A 25,955-nucleotide genomic window follows, 5' to 3' on the forward strand; every position below is an offset into this window, starting at 1 on the left:
CTTACAATTAATGCAACTTCTGGCTCTGCATGGTTTTACGGATTGTCCAAAGAAATTTGTCCAAATTTTCCATTGTCCAATGAAATATGAGCTTGTTGTGCCACTTTGATGAATTATGCAATATTTTTAAATATGTAAATGTGGATTTTTTAACTGAATCGACACCCTAGTAATCACTGCTGATCTGTTGTTCTTAATTGCTTTTGTAAACAGAACATGTCACAGTTATGAATATGCAAATACTGACAATCTCCTTGTTTTTTTTTGTTTTGTTTTTGTTTTTGTTGACAGTGAGTAGAATAATTACAACAAAAAGAAAAAAAAGAATAGTGATTAGCACGTAAGGGGTGTCAGAATGTCAATCAAGCCCGAAGCAAGACATATACCCGTTATGCACTGTCCACCAGTCTGCTCTGCATACGCTTACCGCCTTGCTTTAGAAGGAAATACTTCTTAGCAAACTTTTAGTCATAATGAGTATCCAGAACAGACTGGTGGGCATGTCCTTGGATGGCAACATGCCCAGTGCATTATGGGTGTTGAAGTTTTCCTGCCTATTTGACAAAAAGGAAAATTTTTCTTTGTTTTATCTAATCAGGTAAAGCAATCGGCAAATATTTCCAGATAACCGATAATTCCAAAAGGCAACTATTGGTGCAGAATGATCTGTAAAATCAATGTATCGGTTGACCTCTAATGTTTATCATTTTCAACCAAAAATTTAAAGTATATTTTTGCATATGTCATCCACCTCTACCAGAATGTCTAAACCCTTTATTTAATGTTGCATGAGCAGTTTGCTGGCCTAGATCCCACATGTGCCCATCCGCCACTGGAACCAGGTTGCTACATAAATATTTTCTATGGTTATAAGATCAGACACAGAAACAAAGTTTGGGCCAATTTATAGATTGCTGATGTCTGTAAGAAGAAGTGCAGTGCTGTTAATTTCTGTCTGAGACAGTGAACGGCTGGAACACAGCTGCTCTTTGGACTTGTTTACAGAACAACATTCCTTCACACGGCGTGACCTATCGCACATCCAAGAATCCGTTCTCATCACACCGCTAACTTTAAGTGCTGATTGCAGTATACATATATTGAAAATCAATTATATTCTCACTTCTATTCAGAGATAAGCCATCCCCTCAAAATATGTTCAATATTCTGTGCAGGTTATTTATTTAGAGTTATAATTATAGGAAATTGTGTGCTTCTGCCCTCAGTCTTGACATATTTTTAGTAACAGTGCCGGAGTAGAAACGCAATCACTAGAGGAATTCTGTAACATAATTATTACAGGAACACAAAGAATAATGAGAAAATATATTCTAGGGATCACCGTGCCTATGAACCGCTGTCCGCTGTTATTAATTATCGTGAGTTCTCTCTTAAGCGCTTGGGGAAATGTCATTTACGAGGGACTGTGCAATCCAGCCCACAGACTGAACAACATTAATGTGCACAGACAGTATGTGGAACGCTCTACAAAACCAGTGTCCCTCATTAATATATGTGGAAATAACGACTTTAATAACATTAGCAATGCTGATTCCAGCTTTTACTATCTAAATGTACTAACAGAAATCCAGCAACATAAACGTTTCTTTTCCTTCACCACGAGGATGCCTTTTTTGCATCTTTCAGACCTGTTGAGCAGAGCTCAACTTAATGCAAAGCGATGCAGCGACTACCAATGAGTGCAGATCCGCCACCTGATACAGAAGAAAAGGTACTGAAAAAAAATGCTTTGGACAAACTTTAAACAAAATATCATGCTATACTTAATACAAAGTTCTGTCATGAAACTCTAGATAGCACAGGCTGATTGGTTCCTGCTGTATCAGTAGCCATTGAGCTCACCGCTCAACTGTCAAATACATGGTCAGCATTTGCTGTAGCAGTTGCGCTTTTAGAAACCATTCACCTTCCCCAGCTCCAGCTCCTGTATAGATCTGCTACGGGTAAATCATGTATGCTATATTGTACAGTAGAAGCAGGTCTTACTTGCTCACAGCAGCATGTTATGCATTGGCAGTAGCAAGTCCTGTACTTGCTCTGCAGTAGCAACCGCAGCAATAACAGCAACAGCAATAATCATTATCAGCAGCAGTAGCAACAATAACAGCAGCCACAATAACCAACAGCAGCAGCAGCATAGAAGATCTATTCCACCAAAACCAAACATAACAACATTGTCATATTCATTACCATGCCAAAAACAGCAGCAGTAGAAACAATAACAAACAGCAGCAGCAATAATCAGCAGCAGCAGCAAAAATAACAAACAGCAGCAATAATAAACAGCAGCAGCAATAACAGCAACAGCAGCAATAACAGCAGCAGCAATAATCATTATTAGCAGCAGTAGCAATAATCTGCAGCAGCAACAATAACAGCAGCAGCAATAAAAACAGCCACAATAACCACCAGCAGCAGCAGCATAGAAGATCTATTCCACCAAAACCAAACATAACAACATTGTCATATTCATTACCATGCCAAACACAGCAGCAGCGCCATAATCATTAACAGTGACAGTAGCAATAATCAGCAGTAGAAACAATAACAAACAGCAGCAGCAATAATCAGCAGCAGCAGCAGCAGCAAAAATAACAAACAGCAGCAATAATCAATAACAGCAGCAGCAGCAATAAAAGCAGCCACAATAACCAACAGCAGCAGCAGCATGGCAGATCTATTCCACCAAAACCAAACATATTAACATTGTCATATTCAATGCCATGCCAAACACAGCAGCAGCAGCAGCAGCAATAATCATTATTAGCAGCAGTAGTAAAAATCAACAGAAGCAATAATCAGCAGTAGAAACAATAACAAACAGCAGCAGCAAATAAAAGCAGTGGCAATAACCAACAGCAGCAGCAGCAGCAATAATCAGCAGCAGAAGCAATAACAAACAGCAGCAATAACAGCAGCAACAATAACAGCAGCCACAATAACCAACAGCAGCAGCAGCATAGCAGATCTATTCCACCAAATCCAAACATATCAACATTGTCATATTCATTACCATGCCAAACACAGCAGCAGCAATAATCAACAGCAGCAGTAATAATCAGCAGTAGAAACAATAAAAAACAGCAGCAGCAATAATCAGTAGCAGCCTCAAACAATAACAAACAGCAGCAGCAATAATCATTATCAGCAGCAGTAGCAATAATCAACAGCAGAAACAATAACAAACAGCAGCAATAAAAGCAGTGGCAATAACCAACAGCAGCAGCACCAATTATCATCAACTGCATCAATAATTAGCAGCTGAAGCAATAACAAACAGCAGCAGCAACAGCATATAAGATCTGTTCTGCCAAGACCAAACACATCAACATTGTCATATTCATTACCATGTCAAAAACAGCAGCAGCAATAACAGCAGCAATAATAAGCAGCAGAAACAATAACAAACAGCAGCAGCAAATAAAAGCAGTGGCAATAACCAACAGCAGCAGCAGCAGCAGCAATAATCAGCAGCAGAAGCAAAAACAAACAGCAGCAGCAAATAACAGCAGTGGCAATATCCAACAGCAGCAGCAATAATCAGCAGCAGAAGCAATAACAAACAGCAGCAATAACAGCAGCCACAATAACCAACAGCAGCAGCATCAATAATCAGCAGCTGAAGCAATAACAAACAGCAGCAATAACATCATAGCAGATCTGTTCTGCCAAGACCAAACACATCGACATTGTCATATTCATTAGCATGTCAAAAACAGCAGCAGCAACAACAGCAGCAATAATAAACAGCAGAAGCAATAACAAGCAGCAGCAGATACCCAATTAGATTCTCGGTGACCAAAACCAGGAATTTTTGCCTGTTTACCTCCTTTTGAATAAAGATAGTCAGCCGGGTAATTAACTAACACTTTATTTCATTTAGAAATTCTACTAACTACAAGTAACTTTGCAACTTCATGTCAACTAACTGTCATAAGACTGTCTGCTTAATATCTGATTAACACTATATTGGTGCTCCCAATAGACATTCTACTGACTATAAGTAACTTTGCAATGTCAACTTATTCTACTAACCCTAATACCTGATACTCTAATGACTGGTGTTTGACATGTACTTACAAAGTTGTTTATAGTTAGTAGAATGTGTAAAGTGGACTATAAAAATAAAGTGTAACCATGTGCTGTACTTCATATTTTTGTTTAATTATAGTAGTGTGTGTTGCTACGCTGCAAAAATTCAGTTCTTGTTTTTGAGTAGTAAATATATTAGCTTTATTAATTAAATCAGTCACTGAAATAAGAGGCACTGATCTTTTGCAAAACTATGTGATGCTTGTGTTTTAATAAAACAACTGATCTATATAAAATCATTTGGTTATATTCCTTATCGTATATGGCTTGATATTGATAAAAGACTCACACTGACATGATTAATAGTTGGCAAATCACTATTCAGTCTAATTTGACTACAGTGATTATCTGTTCTTTGCAGCTGGCCTGCAGCCTTTAATAGCTACAGAGTAATATTAATATTGTGGAAAAGAAACGCATCATCATCATCATCAGCTCATGTGCAGGTCAGAGGTGCAGCAGCCGTGTGCTACAGGAAGGTGCCCTTGGTCTGGATCAGCCTGGGACGTGTGGTTTGAGAGGTAGTTATGCTGTTAGATAGAGGAGGTGCTGCGTCAGCGCTGCTGCAGATCAATTGATAGAGAGTGACCAGCCAGTTTACAAGGACACATAAATAACCACCATCAAATGTGTACAGATGCGGAGGGAATTATTAGCACACACTGAAAAAAAAAAAGTATTTTTGTCTTAGACACATTTACTTGTCAAGAAAATTACTTAATATTTGTCAAATTTAAGTACGTTTATGCTTGAGCCAAGTAAAAGTATTTAAGAACATATAGATATTTGTACTGGAAAAAACAAATACAGTAAAAAATCTTTTTTTTTCTCCCAGTGCAGTGTAAGAACTGTTACTGTTTATCAAATATAATATCCAGCATATAGTTTGTGCTTGTGCACATATAATAAAAACGAGGCAATTTTAATTTGTACTTCAATAAAATAGAAGTGAGGCAAACAAAATCTATGGATGTTTCTTCAACTATGGCCACTGTTGTCTCCCTGGGGTTGATTTTCATTAAAATATAGTTTACTTTTTATCATCCGCGGTTCATCTGTAAGGGCAGGTGAGGCAGAGCACCACCAAAATATTCATCCAAAACACAGACCTCTACAGAAACTGAATCCATAATAAATTGTAAATGTGTTGTTCTGCATTGTGCAACAAATATTTTTTGGATTTTCTCGACTATTTTAAGTCAAAGTGAGCAGAATATATTGAAAATGTAGCATATGGCTTCGGCTGGCAATTAGGGATGCAAACGGGAGGAAAATTTCCGGTAAGTTTCTGGAAAATTTCCAGAATTTTGGAAACTTAAGGGCAATTTTGGAATGTTTTTGGAAATTTTCCACCCCTTTGCATGCCTAATTACGAAACTAAGTGGGCCAGTGAAAATGTAACTGCAGCGCGCTCTAGCGGCCCCGATATACTTCAAAGGAAATCGAAGAACGAACTGATGTGACGTCATTTCAAATAAAATCAGGCCAAAACGAAGTTTGTTTTGTGTTTGTTTTGGGAGTTCACTGCAAAAAAATCCTTTTTTTTTTTATTTATTATTTTTTTTTTGGTCTTGTTTCTAGTACAAATATCTAAAAATTCTTAAATCAAGAAGCATTTTCTAGACAAGAAAAATTATTGTCTTGAAAAATTGTCAGAAAAAAATAAGTCAAAATAAAGTGAGATTTTTCCTTAAAAAAAACAAACAAAATAATCTTATTTCAAACTGAAAACAAGATGCTTTTGCTTACCCCATTGTCAGATTATTTTGCCTCCGTACTACCATTGGTCCATGATGATAACATAATAGGAGCGGCACCTCCCCCAGTTTCTCTTGAAGCCAGTATGGAAGTGACATAAACTTGAGCCCATGTTAAAATGCCCAACTTTACAGCAGAAATAAACATGTTTACAGCTGGTACAAATTGTGGTTTTGGTCTATACAGCTCATTTTGCCATTCATGACAACTGTCAGGGGGGTGATTTTTTTTTTTTTTTTTTTAACATCTGTTTAAATAATATTAAGCCTTAAAGTTCTGCATAATTAAAGGCTAATTTAGTGACAGGTGGATTGCCGCTGCTGTCTGTCAGCCACTGAATTTGGCATCTCTGCAATGTTTGTGCTTTTTTTTCTGGGATTATTTCATACAATTATCAAATAATTTGGCTTGCTGTGCGGTTAATGGTCGAGACAGATGTGTGTCTGTGTACGTGCACGTGTGTGAAAGATAAACAGAGCACACGTTGTTGGATCGTCTTGGCATTGGATAAAAGTTTTGTCTGTCAGATAATGCCTCTCATGACACCACAAACTCATGATGGAGATGATGGAGAGCAGATCATTCAGATGAAAACAATGGACAATATATCAATATTTCATGGATTTAATGCTTTTGTGGACAAAAAGTGCTGTTGGATGTTTTTCAATGGACATTTTACCCAAGTGTGATGGATTGGATTCATCTCACGATTGCTATTTTATTACAGAGGTATGAAGTCCTGTTTTGATTTTGCGTTTTGTCATTTGCACACCCGACACAAATTACAATATCACTGTTGCTGGAGCATCTACAAACCCGATTCCAAAAAAGTTGGGACACTGTACAAATTGTGAATAAAAACAGAATGCAATGATGTGGAAGTTTCAAATGTCAATATTTTATACAGAATACAACATAGATGACATATCAAATGTTTAAACTGAGAAAATGTATCATTTTAAGGGGAAAATTAGTTGATTTTAAATTTCATGGCATCAACACATCTCAAAAAAGTTGGGACAAGGCCATGTTTACCACTGTGTGGCATCCCCTCTTCTTTTTATAACAGTCTGCAAACGTTTGGGGACTGAGGAGACAAGTTGCTCAAGTTTAGGAATAGGAATGTTGTCCCATTCTTGTCTAATACAGGCTTCTAGTTGCTCAACTATCTTAGGTCTTCTTTGTTGCATCTTCCTCTTTATGATTCGCCAAATGTTTTCTATGGGTGAAAGATCTGGACTGCAGGCTGGCCATTTCAGTACTCGGACCCTTCTTCTACACAGCCATGATGTTGTAATTGATGCAGTATGTGGTCTGGCATTGTCATGTTGGAAAATGCAAGGTCTTCCCTGAAAGAGACGACGTCTGGATGGGAGCATATGTTGTTCTAGAACTTGGATATACCTTTCAGCATTGATGGTGCCTTTCCAGATGTGTAAGCTGCCCATGCCACACGCACTCATGCAACCCCATACCATCAGAGATGCAGGCTTCTGAACTGAGCGCTGATAACAACTTGGGTTGTCCTTGTCCTCTTTAGTCCGGATGACATGGCGTCCCAGTTTTCCAAATTTTGATTCGTCTGACCACAGAACAGTTTTCCACTTTGCCACAGTCCATTTTAAATGAGCCTTGGCCCAGAGAAAATGCCTGCGCTTCTGGATCATGTTTAGATATGGCTTCTTTTTTGACCTATAGAGTTTTAGCCGGCAACGGCGAATGGCACGGTGGATTGTGTTCACCGACAATGTTTTCTGGAAGTATTCCTGAGCCCATGTTGTGATTTCCATTACAGTAGCATTCCTGTATGTGATGCAGTGCCGTCTAAGGGCCCGAAGATCACGGACATCCAGTATGGTTTTCCGGCCTTGACCCTTACGCACAGAGATTGTTCCAGATTCTCTGAATCTTTGGATGATATTATGCACTGTAGATGATGATAACTTCAAACTCTTTGCAATTTTTCTCTGAGAAACTCCTTTCTGATATTGCTCCACTATTTTTGGCCGCAGCATTGGGGGAATTGGTGATCCTCTGCCCATCTTGACTTCTGAGAGACACTGCCACTCTGAGAGGCTCTTTTTATACCCAATCATGTTGCCAGTTGACCTAATAAGTTGCTCCAGCTGCTCCTTATATGTACATTTAACTTTTCCGGCCTCTTATTGCTACCTGTCCCAACTTTTTTGGAATGTGTAGCTTTCATGAAACCCAAAATGAGCCAATATTTGGCATGACATTTCAAAATGTCTCACTTTCAACATTTGATATGTTATCTATATTCTATTGTGAATAAAATATAAGTTTATGAGATTATTGCATTCCTTTTTTTACTCACAATTTGTACAGTGTCCCAACTTTTGTATATCATAAAACAGACACCGTAAATTGACCGTAAACCTTTAGAACTTTCTAATGATATAACTTATGTTTATTAATATTTTAGATAGTAACATGACTTTACTTGAGTGCTAATTTGCAGAGCTCATGCTAACATACCCATGCCCTAATGATCAGTTGCTTTTCTTATGTTTTCTATAAAGCAAATGCTTGCTGTTTTCTAATTTTTGTTGTGTTCATGTTGTTACTGAGAGGAAAGCGTGCAGCACATATTTACAAATTCATCTAAACGTCGCTCACAGCAGTGTGGGTGGCGTCAGATGTTCGGTAACAGTGTATCGCTGCTCATGCATTTCTAAATTCGTTTTACGCTTAAATGAAGAATGAAAAAGAATGTTGCTGTGAGTATATTGCCCTTCACTGAGATCCACTGGGGCAGATTTCAGACTGTCCCGCTTATTTTCATGTTACCTTGCATAAACCTCGCTCCAGACCTAGACGATATCAGTCCGCTTCAGATATGTGCATATTAGTCTGCATCAGGTCAGTAACTGTTGGCATGTCTGTTATATGAATATATAATGGATATATGAATATGATGTTTGAGAATAGATATTCTTTTCCTCACTGGAAATCCTCCACAACTTGTAATGTTCAGAGGCAATAAATAATACATCAAGACATTCAATCATAAAGTCTGTCAATCAACATTAGAGCGCCACCTTCAGGCTGAATAAATGCAACCTCTGCCAAAGTGTTCTGTGTGTGTTCAGCGATTACAATATAATGTCTCTAAGAGACATCTGAATTTACGGTCAGGAGCTGCTATTGCTTTTTGTTATAAGAAGATCACATTAAAACTCTTGGAAGTTTTTTTTTTTTTTTTATCTTCAAGCATTTTCTCACTGCTTTTGTGTATAGATTTTATTGCTTTACCCTCGACTTTACATTTTTGGAAGTATTTTACACGTGTCCATCAAGCTTGTTTCTTACTGGCAAATCGTTAGATTATGTTTTAAAAATGAAACGTTTTAAGGGGGAAAAAAAATCAGTACATTTCTGATATTGATGTTTGGAGGAAAAACCGAAACTACAAGCTTCAGAAAAAGCCTCTCTGATGATGAACATGTGAACCACCTGTAATCTAGGAAATGTTGGAGCTTGACAAATAGGCCGGTCACCACAGCTTTGTACAACAACTAGTCTTTCACTACAGTAACTACTCACTTCAGCGTGTTTGATTCATTCCTCCACACCTGCGGTCCACGACACAGCTGGTGTAAAACACACTACACACCACCGCACGCCACTAACAGATGGAGCGGGAATCTGATCGATAAAGTGTTATCAGGCCGTCCAGTGAGTCCAGCGCTGGCTTTGTGTTCGTGTGTTTACATCTGAAACCTTTACAATACTCGACCTGTGAAACACACATACACACACACACCTCAGTCATGGTCTTTGAGTTATAGCTCTTCAATCTTTCTCTCTGTGTGTTTCACGTTGACCTTGCTTTTTTTTTTGGAAGTCATATTTTATCCAAGACATTTAGCAGAGAGCACTTGTAAGAAGTTTGATGGATGTTGGCTCTCAGAAATGCCTTTTACCTCCTGTATGCTTCATATTCAAGATTTCATTGTTCTCTGCTTATTGAGGAAGCTCATGCATCACGGCTCTTAGCAAAAGATCAGATTATTCATGACAAATGAATGATGAGTCTAATATCAGCTTCATATAATGAAAAACACAAAACTCAAAACAGAGACATTATAAGTCTTGTAATCAGCTGATAGATGACCGCCTAACACTCTCTCATGACTATTTGTAACTCTTTGCTTTGGTTAATTGGTGATGAATTCATAAGAAGTGGTACAATCTCATTTGTCTCGCCTGTCTTTGGCTTCATTGAGTTTATAGGTGGAGATTCATGCTTATGATTTTATACAAATCTTAACTTTCATATGAATCAAAGTGATGGCGTTGGAACGCCTGTGACTGTGTGTATTATTACAGCAAGTTGTGATGTAACAGGGAAGCACGCTGGATGATAACAGCATTAAAACAACACATGCTCGGACTGCCGCTGCATTGATATTCAGACATCTACTGTGCTGTCAAGAGCATTCTGGTGTCAGAGAGAGAGTCAAGCATGACATGCTGCCTTACAAACACATTCATCTGCTTCTCAATAAATGCAATATCCCTGAAGACTAGATGACGAGAAAAATCCGTTTTCTGTATTTATTTCTCACAGTGCATTTGAGAAGGGCAGTGACCAGGATATCCGCACCACAACCTTAAATGTCATTCATGCCAAAAGTGCTGTTGTTAACAGATATCTATGCATGTTTGAAAGTCAAGCATCATTGTGACACGGTAATTCTGTTTTACTTAAAAATATCACATTTAATTCAATGTTACTTGCTGTTTCTTTGTGAAATTTCTAGCAGCGAAAACTATTTTTTTTTTTTTTTCAGTGCTTGAATGAAAACACTAAGGGGCAAATTCACAAAACAACCACATGCTATTTCAAATCAAGCAGCTGTGACTTACTGACTTATTCACCCAAAAGAAACAGAAATAGCGCTGCACCTTGAGTATTCAAATCAAGTCATTGTCATGCATTTCCGTGCAAACTTGCCCTCTTTGACTGCTATTTATTCACAAAACTCAATGTTATTTGTCTGAGTAACTAAGCAATTACATGAAAGGGATGTTTGTGCGCACTTCCCAGCGATCATGACGGCAGTAAAGCATCAGATGATGGAGAAGAGCGTCATAACCAGGCATCGTTCAGGTGTCTGTGCGCCAGCAGAGATTTTGTGTGTGCGTTTGCACCGCTGCCTGATCTGCATATTTCATTTAGTGAATCAGGTGCTAAACCGTCGCAAATAATTGTGCATGCAAATAATTACTATGTGCAATCAGACGCACATTTCCCTGTCCTGTCACCCTCAGGATTTTTCAGTCCCATGAAGGCAAAATTCTCACGAATAAAGGTTCGTTGATAATTAAGGTGATTAGATTAGTCCCCATGGATGAATTAAATGATTTAAAGGGAATAGTTGTTAAATATAGCTTCCAAAATGAGGATTTTGTAGTAATGCAGAGGTGGAAAGTAACTAATTACAAATACTTTCGTTACAGTACTTGAGTACATTAATTTTCTCGTTTTTTATAATTAAATTGTGGTACTTTTACTTGAGTTGAATAAAAGTAAAGTATTTAACTTTGCTACATTTATTTTTCACTAAAAGTACAAAGTACTTAAAGAGTCTAAATGCATGCACAAAGCTTGCCCTCTTTAACAGTACAGTTAAATTAAATGTACGTAGAAAACTGAAATAACCTCAACATTAGAAACAACAGTGAAATAAGAGCGCATAGTTTATCTGTCAATCAGATGCATGTAAAAATGAAGTTCGTTATTATAGCAACAGTTGACTCTTGGCATATTTTAAAAATAACGCAAAAAAAGCATTTTATTTAACATGTCAACCCGTACCCCACTTTATTTTTTTTACTGGCACTTTTCTATTCACACTGTTTTAATCCCACCTTTTCTCCTATATCGGACCTCTCACTTACACTTCTTTGCTTTTGCCCTTCTTAAAAACATTCAAATGATCTTACATGGACTTACTTTTCAAAATTAGTAATAAAACAATCACTCTTTGCAACAGGGATAGCTAGTACGTTTGCTTAGAATAGTGTCAAACACGACACAAATTAATGAGATTAATACCATGTTTTGCTCCAAAATGACTATATAACATACATGTCAGTCATATTTGACATAACTTCTGTGGTCCCATGTTGCTTCTTAACACAGAGTGAGACAGAAAATATATTAGGCTATATTATAAAATTCTATGATAGCATTGCATTAAAGTTCGGCCTATACATTATTCTTATGAAAATACCTGAGATGGCTTGAAGAACACAGATAAAAACAGATATGTCCTTGCAATCGTGTTTTTTGTCTCAATGTTTCATCAGTCAAAACGTATCTGTTTGCATGTTATTGAGCTGTAGCGATATCTGATATCATAAGTTTAATATTTCTATGAATCTCAATTGCACAATGGCGCCCTCTGGCTTCCAGTATGAATGAAACAGAAAAATTATGCGAGAGTGTTTAGCGCTCCATATTGTTTAAACATCGCTAACATTTTGTGTAAAAATAGAAAAATTATACTAAAGTACTTTGTAATGTACACTCTAAAAAATGCTGGGTTAAAAACAACCCAAGTTAGGTTGAAAATGGACAAACCCAGCGAATGGGTTGTTTTAACCCAGCGGTTGGGTTAAATGTTTGCCAAACCTGCTGGGTAGTTTTATTTAAACCAACTATTGTTTAAAAATTGCTATATGGCTAGCTTAAAATGTACCCAAAATAGTTGGGAAATTAAAAACCAGATGCAATTAGAGGCAACAATAATAGACAAAAGGTGAATGTTTATTAATAAGCTTTAATATTTTATTAATATAAATTTAATAGTTTAATAGTTTATTAATATAAATTTATTAATAAGCAATTTAATACATTTTTGTTTAATAATTATTCATTGAACATTAATAAATGTTCATTTCCAACATACTTTGGTTTAATTTTAATTAAGCAATACAGTAATTTTTAAACAATAGTTGAGTTAACCGCTGGGTTAAAACAACCCAATTGCTGGGTTTGTCCATTTTCAACCCAACTTGGGTTGTTTTTAACCCAGCATTTTTTAGAGTGTAACTTGAGTAGTTTATTTACTCTTACTTGAGTCACAATTTTTTTCAGTACTTCTACTTGTACTCAAGTCAATTATTTCTTAAGTAGCAATACTTTTTACAAAAGCAATGTTTTTACTCTTTCCACCACTGTAGCAAAGTAATAGAAGAACCATTTCTGATTCCCCAAAAAACAGTTCTTAGTGCAAAGAACCTTTTTCCACTATTATCAATGTCAATGCCAATGCCATTGAAGAACCTCTAGAGTGTAGCTCACAGAATATTCAGGGAATTTATGCAACATTTTTAAAAATACAACAAGCTGACTTCTCTTCTGCCAGAAGTTTACGATGAATGTGCTCTTGAGGATGGAGGGGTGGTCTGCGGTTAATGTCAAAACAGAAGCTGTTCATATGATGTGAGCTTTCAAGGATTACACCACTGTTGCTCTTGTCTGTGCGACTCCCTTTGAAAGGAATCAATTAGTCACATTTACTTGATGACAATAGGATGAGATCCATAGCCATCCACTGCAGATGAACAATACTTCCAAACGTTCCCTCTGTGATTCCCCAGGTGATTCATGTGTTTAAGCATCTGTCATCCAGGCCTGGAGTGATTGCTGACTGAGTTGGACAAGCAATGGTTTGCAGCTTCTTAACAGTCCCAAGAATGGCCGTGATAATAAAAATAACGCATTAGCGACTTGGCAGAGTTTGAGAGCTTTCGGTGGAACCTTTAAGACTCTTGTATCGCCATTGTCTCGCTGCCCACATTGAATGGATTACAAATCAACTCTTTAGCTTCTTAAGTAAATCACAGCGCAGTGCAGTCGGGAATTGTCAGCGCGTACATGCCGCGATTGCAAAGAGGACGACATCTCTGCAGAATTACTAATAGTGCTGTAAAAGGAGCATTTGTGTTTTGGACCGGATTGTTCAACTTGGAGCAGAGAAAGAGTTTAGAAAGACAAGAGATGGTCGGACAGCAGGCGTCCGAAGAAGAGCAAATCATTTTCACAGAAGCAGAGCTCAGCTAAGCGCCTAATCTTCAATGCTCAGGGAATACAAATGATCTGGTAATCGTCTGCAACCTTGACACGGAGGAGGAAGGTCACGATGTTGGAGCGGGTGCTCGTGCCTGTCGTTGCTTTATGAAGGTGCTGTAAATAATTAGTAAACCAAACGACATGGGCTGGGCTCCTGAGGGGCTGTACGTATTGTTTTGCCCTGTTGATCAGATTTTTAGTATGTCTAGACAGGCAAACATTGCTATGACTGTTAGCCATACTCATCCAAAGAGTATAAAAGTTGAGCATTTGGGTCATCCTGTGGCGTTTGTGCTCCAGACGTGAATGATTCCTCAGATCATGTGTGGTGTTGAGGAGATTGTAAAATCCCACAGATGCTCAATGAAGGAGGAACATTTAAAAACATTGAAATGCCAACAGTGCTGCAATGCTGCATTAACTAACCCCACAATTACTGGGACATAAACTGCATGTATAGGGGGGTGATATGAATAAAATGTTATATATGTAAGGGATAATCCATGGCTAGGTGTGAATTACACAAGATTAATGCAGGATATGGAGGCAAAGGTAGTTATGGGCGCTTTCAAAACACTGCTTCATGAAGCTTCAAAACCTTTACAAATCTTTTGTTTAGAATCAGTAGGTCGGAGCCTGTATCAAACTGGGCTAAATAAACGAGGCTTTGTTATGTTACGGCATAACTGTTTTGAAACTTGTTCAATGGTTCACTGCAGGAGTGCAATGATCTCTATGAACCTATGAATCACTGAATAACCCCCAACAGCAAACCATTGACAAGTATCTATGGGTTTTACCTGATCTCTGATCAGTTTTATACATTTGTATACGTTTTAATGAGACATTAGTGTAATTAAAAGGAATAATAGTTGAGCCATCCATGGAACAAACAAACCAAGCCCTGAAAATTGATAAAAGAACACATATTATACAGACACTTGATATTTAATCTTATTAGATGATTCGTTAATTGCATTTGATAGATTTTACTTTCGATAAAACATTTGCAATGGGTTTTATGCATGCTTGGCCTGATTTTTTGTTGCATTTGTTTTCACCAGCGTGTCACGTTTCGAACGCTTCGAAACAGTGAATCATTTTGCGAAGCAATTGGTGCAATTGATTCAAATCTTTGAAAAGTTTAATGCACAGTGGAGTGAATTAAAATTGTTTAATGCATACTTAGCTGTGCTATTTTCGTCAGTTACAGCTCTTTAGATCTAGCATTCTGCCCACTTTAAATCAGACACAGAGATAAAATAGTGTGGTAAGATTACATTTATTTGATTGAATTATAACATTTATTTATATAACGTCTGTGCAGCATCTCTCTACCTACAGTGAAACTGTGAGTTTAATTACTTCAAAAACAGCGATTGTTACCCCCTCATTGCTGAGTAATATAATTAAGCATTTCAATAGCAATGTTTTTCAATAACAAGTTTCTGTGCTCATGAATGATTCTGTGTGTGCGTGAGCTTTAATGAAAGCAGCTCATTAATATAGAACGGTGATTAAACTGACTGAAACTACCTGTGCATTAAACGGTTTTAATGCACAGCTTCTAGCCAATCAGATTCGGGTGTTCAGACAGACTATGGTATTAAATGGTATATATCACAGTTAGGGTTGGGTATCATTTGAAAATAAATCAGCAGCCTAAAGAACACTTAAACAAGGAACTTTTTGCTAGAAGTTTCAAAAAATGCCAACTAGACTATCTAATATAAATTTCAAACATTATTAAAGACAAGTAAATGGTCAATAAAAAATAATAACAAATAAACCAACTAGCAATAGCACAAATAAATACAAATGAACAAAGTTCAGGTACAGAAATTGAAATCAAATGTAAAATAACACTGCATATAGATTAATCCTTATTAAAGTTATTAAGTCAAGAGCAGTGAGAGATTTTCTCTTTGCCTTTTGTTTGATTGAGACAGCAGGAGGAATATTAAGTTGCTGTCACTTTAAGAGTGAATGCACAGATCCAATATACTGTTGCACATGCGTTTTATTTCTGTTTACGTTCACGTTAGACAAAACCGACTGTGTTTATGAGGATATTTTGTCCTAATTTTGTGTGTATTTGTCCATTCAAGCACAAGAAAGCTTGTGCGAAATGCACAAAAGAGAACACAATTCAGTATTTGCGCACTATATGAGAGGCGCCACGCTTCGGATGTGTTCACAGCACAGAAAACAGCGTGCGAGTGCAGAATTGAGTTTTCTTTCGCGTCTTCTTGCGTTTGAATGGTTTAAAATGACATGCAGACAGGAACTGATAAGCAGAATCGAAATGTGTGCGTGTCTTATCGAATCTACGGTCCTTGGAAATTCTGTTTACATATGCTGGAAATTTTTGTTACCCAACTCTAATTGCAGAATAGAAAAGTGTTGCAGTATAGTTATTTTTGCTGGAAAAGTGTTCTTACATGACATAATCATGTAGTAATGGCTATGACAATTGAGTTATGCAGTCTACACTGAACATTCTCATCTGTACACAGTTTAGTTTCATGCTTGGTGCTGCATAATCTCTACCAGTCGACACATTCTATTGCCTCATGGTGAGCACCGTCATACGACCAGCCTTAACAGCATGTGGTGAAAAAAGTGGCCGGCGGTGATCCGAGTTTGATGCCACTCCAGCGGTCTCAGTCAGCGGTCCAGAATTAATTGGGAATCATTTCCTACCTACCAGCTGTCGCCCGAAGAAAGTACTAAAACTGGCACGGACGATGCACAGGCCCAGAATCGGGTGAGTCACCCCAGCAGGAGTTTTCCCCAACTGCGTTCCTGCGGCTCTGGAAAGAGCGATCCAGACCTCAGCAGCTTTCCCAGTGCCAACTCAGGGAATCGGTGGGGAGCGGGTTTTCAGACTTGGCTGGAGAAACTTTAACATTCTCTGGGATAATGTGAACCGCAGTGCATCCAAACTGCTTTACAAACATGCTGTTCTGTCTTTGTTTTACTACATTCATGGCAGAGCATCAACTCATTTTACTTTCACAATGTGAATTGTGCACAAAACAATGTTGATTTTAACTCTGAGCCTTTTCTGTCTCCAGATGAGGGTCAATGCAGGAGGACGTACTGTGGTCGGGGTCGGGAGTGCGTGGTCAGGAACGTAACGGGCCGTGTCGAGTGTGTGTGCCAGGAACGGTGCCACACTTCCTTTGTTCCCGTGTGTGGCTCTGACGGACGTTTTTATGAGAACCACTGCGAGCTGTACCGCACCGCTTGCCTGCAGCGGAGGAGGATCTATGTGGTCCACAGCAAAGACTGCTTTTTCAAAGGTGAGCTGCACGATCCTCACTGTAGTGCTGTGAATGCAACCGACCAGTTCTCATGTATGTTGTGCATACATATTTGCTGATTTTCGGTGGATCATTTTAAAAGAGATTACAAAATTAGCTCTGTGATTTCAAATTACTACCTGTGCACAAAACCTGTGTGAGCCTTTTGTATCTTTACTATACTAAAACTTGTACTATTGAAGCCACACATGCCAAAATGGCCCCAATTATGCTTTTTCAGATATTCCCTTTCATGTAGTGTGTGAGCTGTTGGTGAATGTAAAAGGTCTGCAAAGTTTTAAAGATCAAAGTGCAGATAAATGGAGTTTTTGTCTCCCAAAAGATAGAAGTGATTCTGAAATGCCTGAAACGAGTCGTCAGTAATTCCAGTCTCACTTCCTGCTGAATTTACGCAGGTTTGTAACAAATTTGTGTAATGCCCACTATAGAGCTGCATGATTAATTGTTAAAAGATTGCAATCTCGATTCAAACACCCACACAATCTTACTCCTAAATTACAGCAATGTTTGTTAAAGGATTAGTTCACTTTCAAATTAAAATTTCCTGATAATTTACTCACCCCCATGTCATCCAAGATGTCCATGTCTTTCTTCAGTCGAAAAGAAATGAAGGTTTTTGATGAAAACATTCCAGGATTTTTCTCCATATAGTGGACTTCACTGGGGTTCAACGGGTTGAAGGTCCAAATGTCAGTTTCAGTGCAGCTTCAAAGAGCTCTACATGATCCCAGACGAGGAATAAGAGTCTTATCTAGAGAAACCATCGGTCATTTTCTAAAAAAAAATTAAAAATTATATACGTTTTAATAATAAATGCTCATCTTGAACTAGCTTGTAGACGCTGCTAAGTGTATTACTGCCCTCCACAGCTCACATTTTTAACTAAATTGTCATATACAATATGCCAGTGCAAGTATATAACAATTAGTTCAAACTTTGACCTGTGGAGGGCAGTAATACACTTAGCAGTGTCTACACTGCTGGAATTCTAATAGTGAAGAAGAAGAAGAAGAGAGCTAGTTCAAGATGAGCATTTATGGTTAAATGTGTACACATTTTTTTTATTTATTTTTTTTTAGAAAATGAGTGATGGTTTCTCTAGAACCCTTATTCCTCGTCTGGGATCATGTAGAGCTCTTTGAAGCTGCACTGAAACTGTAATTCAACCGTTCAACCTTCAACCGTTTGGAGTCCAGTGAAGTCCACTATATGGAGAAAAATCCTGGATTGTTTTCATCAAAAACCTTAATTTCTTTTCAACTGAAGAGAGAAGGACATGAACATCTTGGATGACATGGGGGTGAGTAAATTATCAGGAAAATTTCATTTGAAAGTGAACTAATCCTTTAAACCTTTGACAAGTATAATCACAGTGAACATTCAGATCTACATTGGCTCTCATCCAGAGAGAGCTGTTGTCATGTATCGGTATAAAACATCTTGTCAACCACACAGTATCATTATTTCTCTCCTATGATAATTGTCACAGAAGAACTGGGATAAACGTTTATAGTTCAGATATAAACACTGATGTCTAGGGTAGCAATCGAAATAGAGAGAATCGCCTTTTGAAAGTACTTGGTACTTTTAACGTGGTACTTTAAATATATATAACATGGTATCTAAATAATACAACATGCATCATAGCTCCAGCTGCGAGGTTCGCCTCCATAAAAATGCAGATATGCGTTATGTGCATGCCCTGCTGAAAAATCCAGCATTGCTGGTCACCAGAATAAAGTATGTTTTGCATGCTGGGACCAGCATGGGAAGCAGAAGTTTTGCCTGAGAACAGCATGACTATGCTCCTACACCAGCACTATACAAGCTCAAACCAGCCTGGACCAACATGGAATTCATGCTGGCTTATGCTTGGATTTTCAGCTGGGCAGCTGGAGGTCCATGGGGCAGGTGGAGGACTTCAAAGCAAAAACATCTAGTTGTTTTCTGTGAATCTTGAGATTTATTTTTCTTCTTTCAAGCATCAATCTAACAGCATGAGATTTATGTTTAAAACAAGACTAATCTATTTTCCAAGATGCATGCTTTTACATCGTGCGCAGTTCTGCAAATGTAAATGTGTCTTGATCTTTAGCAATAGCGCTTGCTCAACCAGTTTAACATCACAGACCATACTTACTGAATGTCATGTGATCATCTCTAGACTGCACATAAAATGAGTATCCATAATCTATAGTTTGTGATCTGTTGTGGTAGTGTCAGGGGAATATGCCTCGTGAGAAGGCGGTCAAGGTTTATGGCCTCTAACTAAATGAAGGTCATTCTAAAGCACAAGAAGCACTTGACAATGTTCCACCTCATAAATAATAATAAAGCACTGTGCCTTTGTGCACAGCTGAGGTGTGCGGTCTGAGGAGATCCAGCAGTTTGAGCTATAAAGTATTTCACATCAAGAAGGGAAATAATAACTTTGACAAACAGCACTAGGAGATGCAGCTTTAATCCAGTTTACAGAGGGCAGGGAGAACAGGAGACGCTCACGTAAGCAACGTCACTTTCAATGTCACGGTGGACTCGCTTAGTTATTCCAGCATGTGTAACCTGAAGGAAAGGAGTCTCGGGTGTATGTGTGTGGAGGAGTTTATACATTATGGCATGTGTCAGGAGTTATGCTGCATGGGTTTATGGTGATTTTTTTAATCCTGAAGGTTAAATTCAGACACCATCACTTTTATAGCTCAGAGCTTTATGGGATTCTCTGTTATAGCTTTAGTTTTCTGTTTTAATTCTTATATTTTATTTATGTGTCAATTTTGAAGCTATAAAATGGCTGTGAATTGCAAAGTGATTGTGAGTAGCAGCTCAGATTGTCTTCTGGAGAATTTAATGACAAATGTTTACAGTATATGCAGATCTCAGACGTTAGTATTTTAGGAAATCTGAGCTTTTCAACCAGAGACCAAAATCAGAGACGACAAATTACAAAGACCACGACTGGTGTAGATTTAAAAATATGCCCTTCTTCCTAACTTATTTGATGAAATTCATTCTCCGATCCAATCCTTCTTCATAGCGTTAACATTAGCTACATTTTTAACCCAAGTTGCCAGATGATGTAGCTTGTAGCCAACTTTTTGTGTCAAAAAATATATTACAGTTATGGTTTTGTGTGTGTGTGTGTGTGTGTAGTCGATTGGCCTCAACTGCATTTAGATGGTTTTCTGTAAATGATATCTGGCAACAGTACATAGTTTTTCCGCTCATGTGAGCACTTCCAAGTAGATAAACCACTCATAAGTGTTATGTTTCACCTCGAATGACAAGGAAACTTATATTTATGTTAATATAAAGAAGCAAATCCCCACTCTCTTCCTCTTGAATGGCTTTGGTATTGTAGAGCAGTTAATGTGGAGCACGTCGCTGCTGCGTGCACCAGTATCCTGGAGGGTTAAACACCTGAAACGAATAGTGGAAAGTTGGCATATTTTTAAATAATTCATGTCTTCTCGGGTCCATTCGATAAAAGCACATTTATTTTAAGGACCTGTGACTACTAATATCAGACCCAACCCGTATCCAAGGCATGTGTCAAAGTTTTGGACCTCGGGTTTTCAGATCTAAGTGGACCCATGAAGACCTCAATATCTGAGATTGGGTTGCCAAAACTACCGACTTCGGTACCAAGTCGGTACTGAAATTTTAACAATGTGACGATACCAGCATTTCCCCCTAGCATTCTTAACACTCTGAGGTCTGAGGGTATCGCCGGCGATACCACCGCGTTTTTTTCTTACCAGTGTGAAAGAGACTCAAAATGTCCAATGTTGCACATACAATTAAGAGTTATACACCGTTTTAATCTGTTGAATATCTTCGTTCATTTGTGTACACTCAGAGAACGAAGTCCAATCTGATAGTTCTCAGAAAATGAACTGTAACTTAGTGAATACTAATCACAAAAAAATTAGACTTATGTCTAAAAAAACGTTGAAATGTCAGGTTTTAAATCGTGCAAGTCAAATCGAAAACAAACATTTTGTGTTTATGTAATCTGTATGAAAAGAGAGCCATGTCAGAAATCCGTGATTCAGCTCATTATCAGCTAATGCGGCCACGCCCACGGAGCTAGCGCTATTCAGACGCAAATTCAGAGGCAATACATGCATTCATCGTCTCAATCGTGTATTTATTGTCTTGAAAAGTGTTTATCTGGATGTTAAAGCCATGGTTAGCGAACTCTAGAAGACATGCAGTTAGTTCCTGGTTCTTCTTCTTCTTTATATGGATTTGTGGCCTAAAGGTGTACAGAGCGCCCTCCGGCTGCAAGTATGAATTGTATCCATCACTCATAGTGATGATATATAGAATAAATATAGAATAAATATTACTCCTCTGTATAGACATTTGACACAAACATATAAGAATCCATCAATATTTCTCCAAATGTGCATGCTTTAAGCTAAAAGCCTATATGAAATGCCATAGAGGTAACATAATTGTTCAGACACTTTGCATTACAGAAATACATTATATTTTAAAGAATATAATAGAATACCATTATTTTAAATTGAGCTGAGACATGATTACAGAGGGGTTTTTTCACAGCCTACCTGACTCAAAGGCCTCATTAATATGCAAGTCATTTCAGGTCATTATTATGTGATTCTTTTGTCTTCTCAGGTGTAAATGGCCCATTATTCATGATCATTCACGCCTCCATGCATACTGTGTTTCTTGACAAAAAGTGACTTACAAAAACTAAATCAATATATTGTTTTATATGAAGGAGTAGGCAGCATAATTTTTACATAATTCTGAAGCAAAAACTCTAGTCTACCACCTCCAATACCCAGAAGTCTTATGAACACAGATTTAATATACTTTTTTGGCGTTATTTCAGTGACTTAAGTTTTTTGTTTTTTCAATAACCACGCATAAACATTATTCCTTCAAAAACACAAACATGTACATACATGTTCCTCACATATTATGGTAGCCTAGTTTGTGCTGAATACAGTGTAATGACACTTGTGTCATTAATGTGTTTATGAACAAATGAAAAAAGCACAAATGTCAGGGCATGTCAAAACTTCTCCAGGCCCCAAATCAGCCTCAGACTCCAGAGGGTTAAACACCTCTGATTGGCCATTGTGTTCACGCGCTCAACAGATATGCAGACCTGCTAACATGTATGCATTTTGTGTAGCGGGCACACATTTTGACCTCAAAGTACGCAAAAACCTGGCTCTGTGCACCATAGACTGTAAGCTGTACACATGTAGTACTCAAATCAAGCAAAAGAAAGAGTTCGACCAATCATAGCACTGGGTTAATTTCCCCAAATAGCAAGAGGGGATGACTGACAAATGCATATCAATAAAAAGAGACTGCAAATCGACAGCAACACAAAATCCCGCTCGATCCCTCCTTCCACTCCCGCTGTCTGACAGTGACTGAATTCTCAAGCGAGGACAGCACAGCAGTCACGGTACTTCTGACTCCTCAAGGTAAACGGGTATAAAATGCTCAAGTAATATTGAACAACAAATCTAAATAAAATTGAAATCGCTATATGGCTTAGTGATTATGGAAGTGGGGGATATGACAGGGGGATATCCGATCTGTCCACTTACATGGCATTTCTTCTTTCCTGAGGAAACTGCTGTTATTTAGTTCATTGTGGGTTTTGCAGTGGCGTTGACCACATAACAGTCCTACATCACTTCACCATCATCATTTGAGTCATTTGAAAGAGCCATACAGCCATACAAACATACCAAAAAAGTACAAAAACACTGACCAAGAAAATAAATATGACAATATAGGACCAAAATGGCCAATTTCAAGCTTTATTGTCCTGTAAACAGCCGTACATATGCATACACACAGTTTAGCCATTTATAAAGGCAATTACTGAAGGAATAAAAGGGTCTAATTATATGTTGGTCTTACACTGAGGAAGACCAGAGCCTTCAAAATCTCTCACATATCTTGTATCTTTGTTCATGTTATTAAAATGAAAGACGCCTCCTCGGGTCACTGTTCAGCTCAACTTTGATCCCAGCACTGTCTCTTGCAACATATAAAAGCAGCAACAACACACTGCACTGGAAAGACATCTTTCTTCTCTGCAGGCCGCCAGAGTGCCACAACAAAGCGTACGAGCATTTGACTGATGCCTGGTGCGCAGCGGGACGCCTCTGAAGCTGCAGCGTCCACCATCACAACACCAAAAGGTGTACAAATGAATCTCTGGTGGGTCGAGGGATGCTGGGAGGTGTTTTTGCCGTGTCAGTGACAGAACTCCTAATGATCACTCGCGCGTCTGGAGATATATAAAGTCATGTACATGCACAATAGAAATGTTTTTTAATTAAAGGGACAGTATGTAAGATTTTTGGATTAAAATATCAAAAAACCACTAGAACAGTGGTTCACATCAGTGTTAATTTCGTTGATGAATAAATTTTGTCATAATTTTCGTCAACAACATTTTTTCACGGACGAAAACGAGACGATGACTAAATAAAAATGCGTTTTGTATGACTAAAACTATGACTAAAATCTATTTTTCGTCAACGAATAAAAACGAGACGAAAATGAAAGAGAGTGACGATTTGGGAAGATATACAGTCAGGACTGCTGTAATGTGTGGAAGATGCGCACATTTGAAGTGTAACATGCTTATCTAACCGCAGGAAACGCAGCGCTGTTGCACCCTCTACAGGCTCGTCCAGCAGCACTTCAGACTGCTTCGCAATTAAAGGGGTACTTCACCCCTGGAAAGATGAATGTGTATTTAAAATTGGTCATTTATGTAGTAGAAATGTGAAATTATTTTTGAATTTGGAGCTTTCTAGACTGAGAAAAGGCAGAAAATGTATTTTTGACTAATGTGGATGAAAGACAACAACTCCCAGAATGCACTTGTTTTGCTGCCCCTGCGAGGCCACGCCCAAACCACGCCTATCGGTTACAGGCGGAATTACCAGGAAAATTCAAACAACTAGGCTTGCTTTGTTACATATTAATTCTATAAATCGTGAGTTAGTTCATACATTTACAGCGAAATGGTGCTAAATTGCTTTGTACCTGGATGTACACCCAAAAGCAGGAAAGGGCAAGTAAGTTTCCATCATTTTCCGATTAAGTTAAAGATTTGGAGCGATGTAAACAGTGGCTGCGGGCCATCAAACACCCGAAGTTTGGAGATGACACCGTTATAGAAAGCCTAAAAAACCGCAGAATATGTAGTCTCCATTTCAAGCACGAGGACTACGAACCAAATATCCTTGCAATGAAGAGAACCATTCTGAAGGACACCGCGATCGATATTCACTTTCCCAGAGGACGAACAGCCTGGGCATCTGGTACTAAGCGTATTCGCCTAGAGGTTAGACTCGCTGATACTAGACTGATAACACAGTAGCCTATATGTAGTGTTGTAGGTAGCAGTAAAACTGCAAACTTAGCAAAGTAACGTTAGATAGACAATTACATATAAGTTGCATATAAGTTGACTGTTATCAAAGTAAAGCCACTGTTCTGTAAAACTGAGTTAGTCTATTTATCTATTTATGCTAATGTTACCACAAAAGCCTGTTGCTGTATTGGTTGAGATGACTGCAGAGACCGATAAATTTGCGAGATGAACCACTGATGTAGTGCAGACTATAACAAAATATGTTAAGCTTAAAAATATAATTGACACCCACTTTTGATAAAATCTTTGATCTATGTCCGTGAGTAACCTCAAACGTGCATATGTATGGGCGTGGTGAAAAAATGCAGAACTACCTGCTATTACTGGCTGTAGTTTTATGCCTATGGCCAAAAAAGCCTCCGATGAAAAATGACGATTTTTGCGTCATCGGAGGCTTTTTTACAGAATAAAAATGCATAAATCTCTCATCTCGGGCTGATATGAAGGGGGAAAGCACGGTAATTCGAAAATACTAGTGGTATTCTACTAATACAAAGCTTAATGCTAAATCCTGAAGTAACCCTTTAATGAATAGCGCACATTTATGCCAAGCAATTGCTTATGAGTTAATGTTGATGAATTATGACAATGTTTACTACAGGCTCTTTATATGGAAGTATGTTTTAGACAGATGTAAGAATGCATATTTTATCTCCTTCATTTGAACTTAAATGAGCATCCTGCTACAGTGCAGACATTTCAGAATAAGAGTCACCGTGTATTTCAGGATGGTTTATAATTATTATTTTTTCCTGGTCATTATTGTTATTTTGTTTACACAATAAACTGCATTTAATTTAATTTCATTTCTGTTTAATTCATAGTAAGCTAATGTATCTTCTTTCACAGGAAGGAAAGACTAAGAACATTGTTTGACACATTATTCAATATATTTTACAAGTATAAGGGTTATTATAGTTAAACCTAAAACCATACAAAATCTTAACTGAACGTTAACTGAAATAAAAATTAAATAAATAAAAAATGTGAACTTATTTTATTTCATCTAGATTCCAAGCTTTGGCTTATCCTGGTGTACTAAAATAACTAAAACCGAAATAAAAAACTACATAGATGTTTAAAAGCAAAAACTAAAAGACATAAACACAAAAACATTTCTAAAACTTTTAACTAAAATTACAATGAAAGCAGAAAAACTAAAAATCAAATCTAATCAAATTTATTTTTAACAAAAACTAAAATAGTA

The 25,955-nt window shown here is 37.8% G+C and overlaps 1 protein-coding gene across 1 annotated transcript in view; it reads left to right on the forward strand.

Annotated features, from left to right (window-relative positions):
• Positions 1-25,955, forward strand: part of fstl4 (follistatin-like 4) — a 227,200-nt gene that overhangs the window by 67,470 nt on the left and 133,775 nt on the right. The window contains exon 4 of the mRNA XM_048166722.1: positions 17,056-17,283. Coding sequence (XP_048022679.1) covers positions 17,056-17,283 — 228 coding nt within the window. The remainder of the gene's footprint in view (positions 1-17,055; positions 17,284-25,955) is intronic.

This window comes from Megalobrama amblycephala, linkage group LG18 (assembly GCF_018812025.1).
Source record: "Megalobrama amblycephala isolate DHTTF-2021 linkage group LG18, ASM1881202v1, whole genome shotgun sequence".
Classification (NCBI taxonomy): Eukaryota; Metazoa; Chordata; class Actinopteri; order Cypriniformes; family Xenocyprididae; genus Megalobrama; species Megalobrama amblycephala.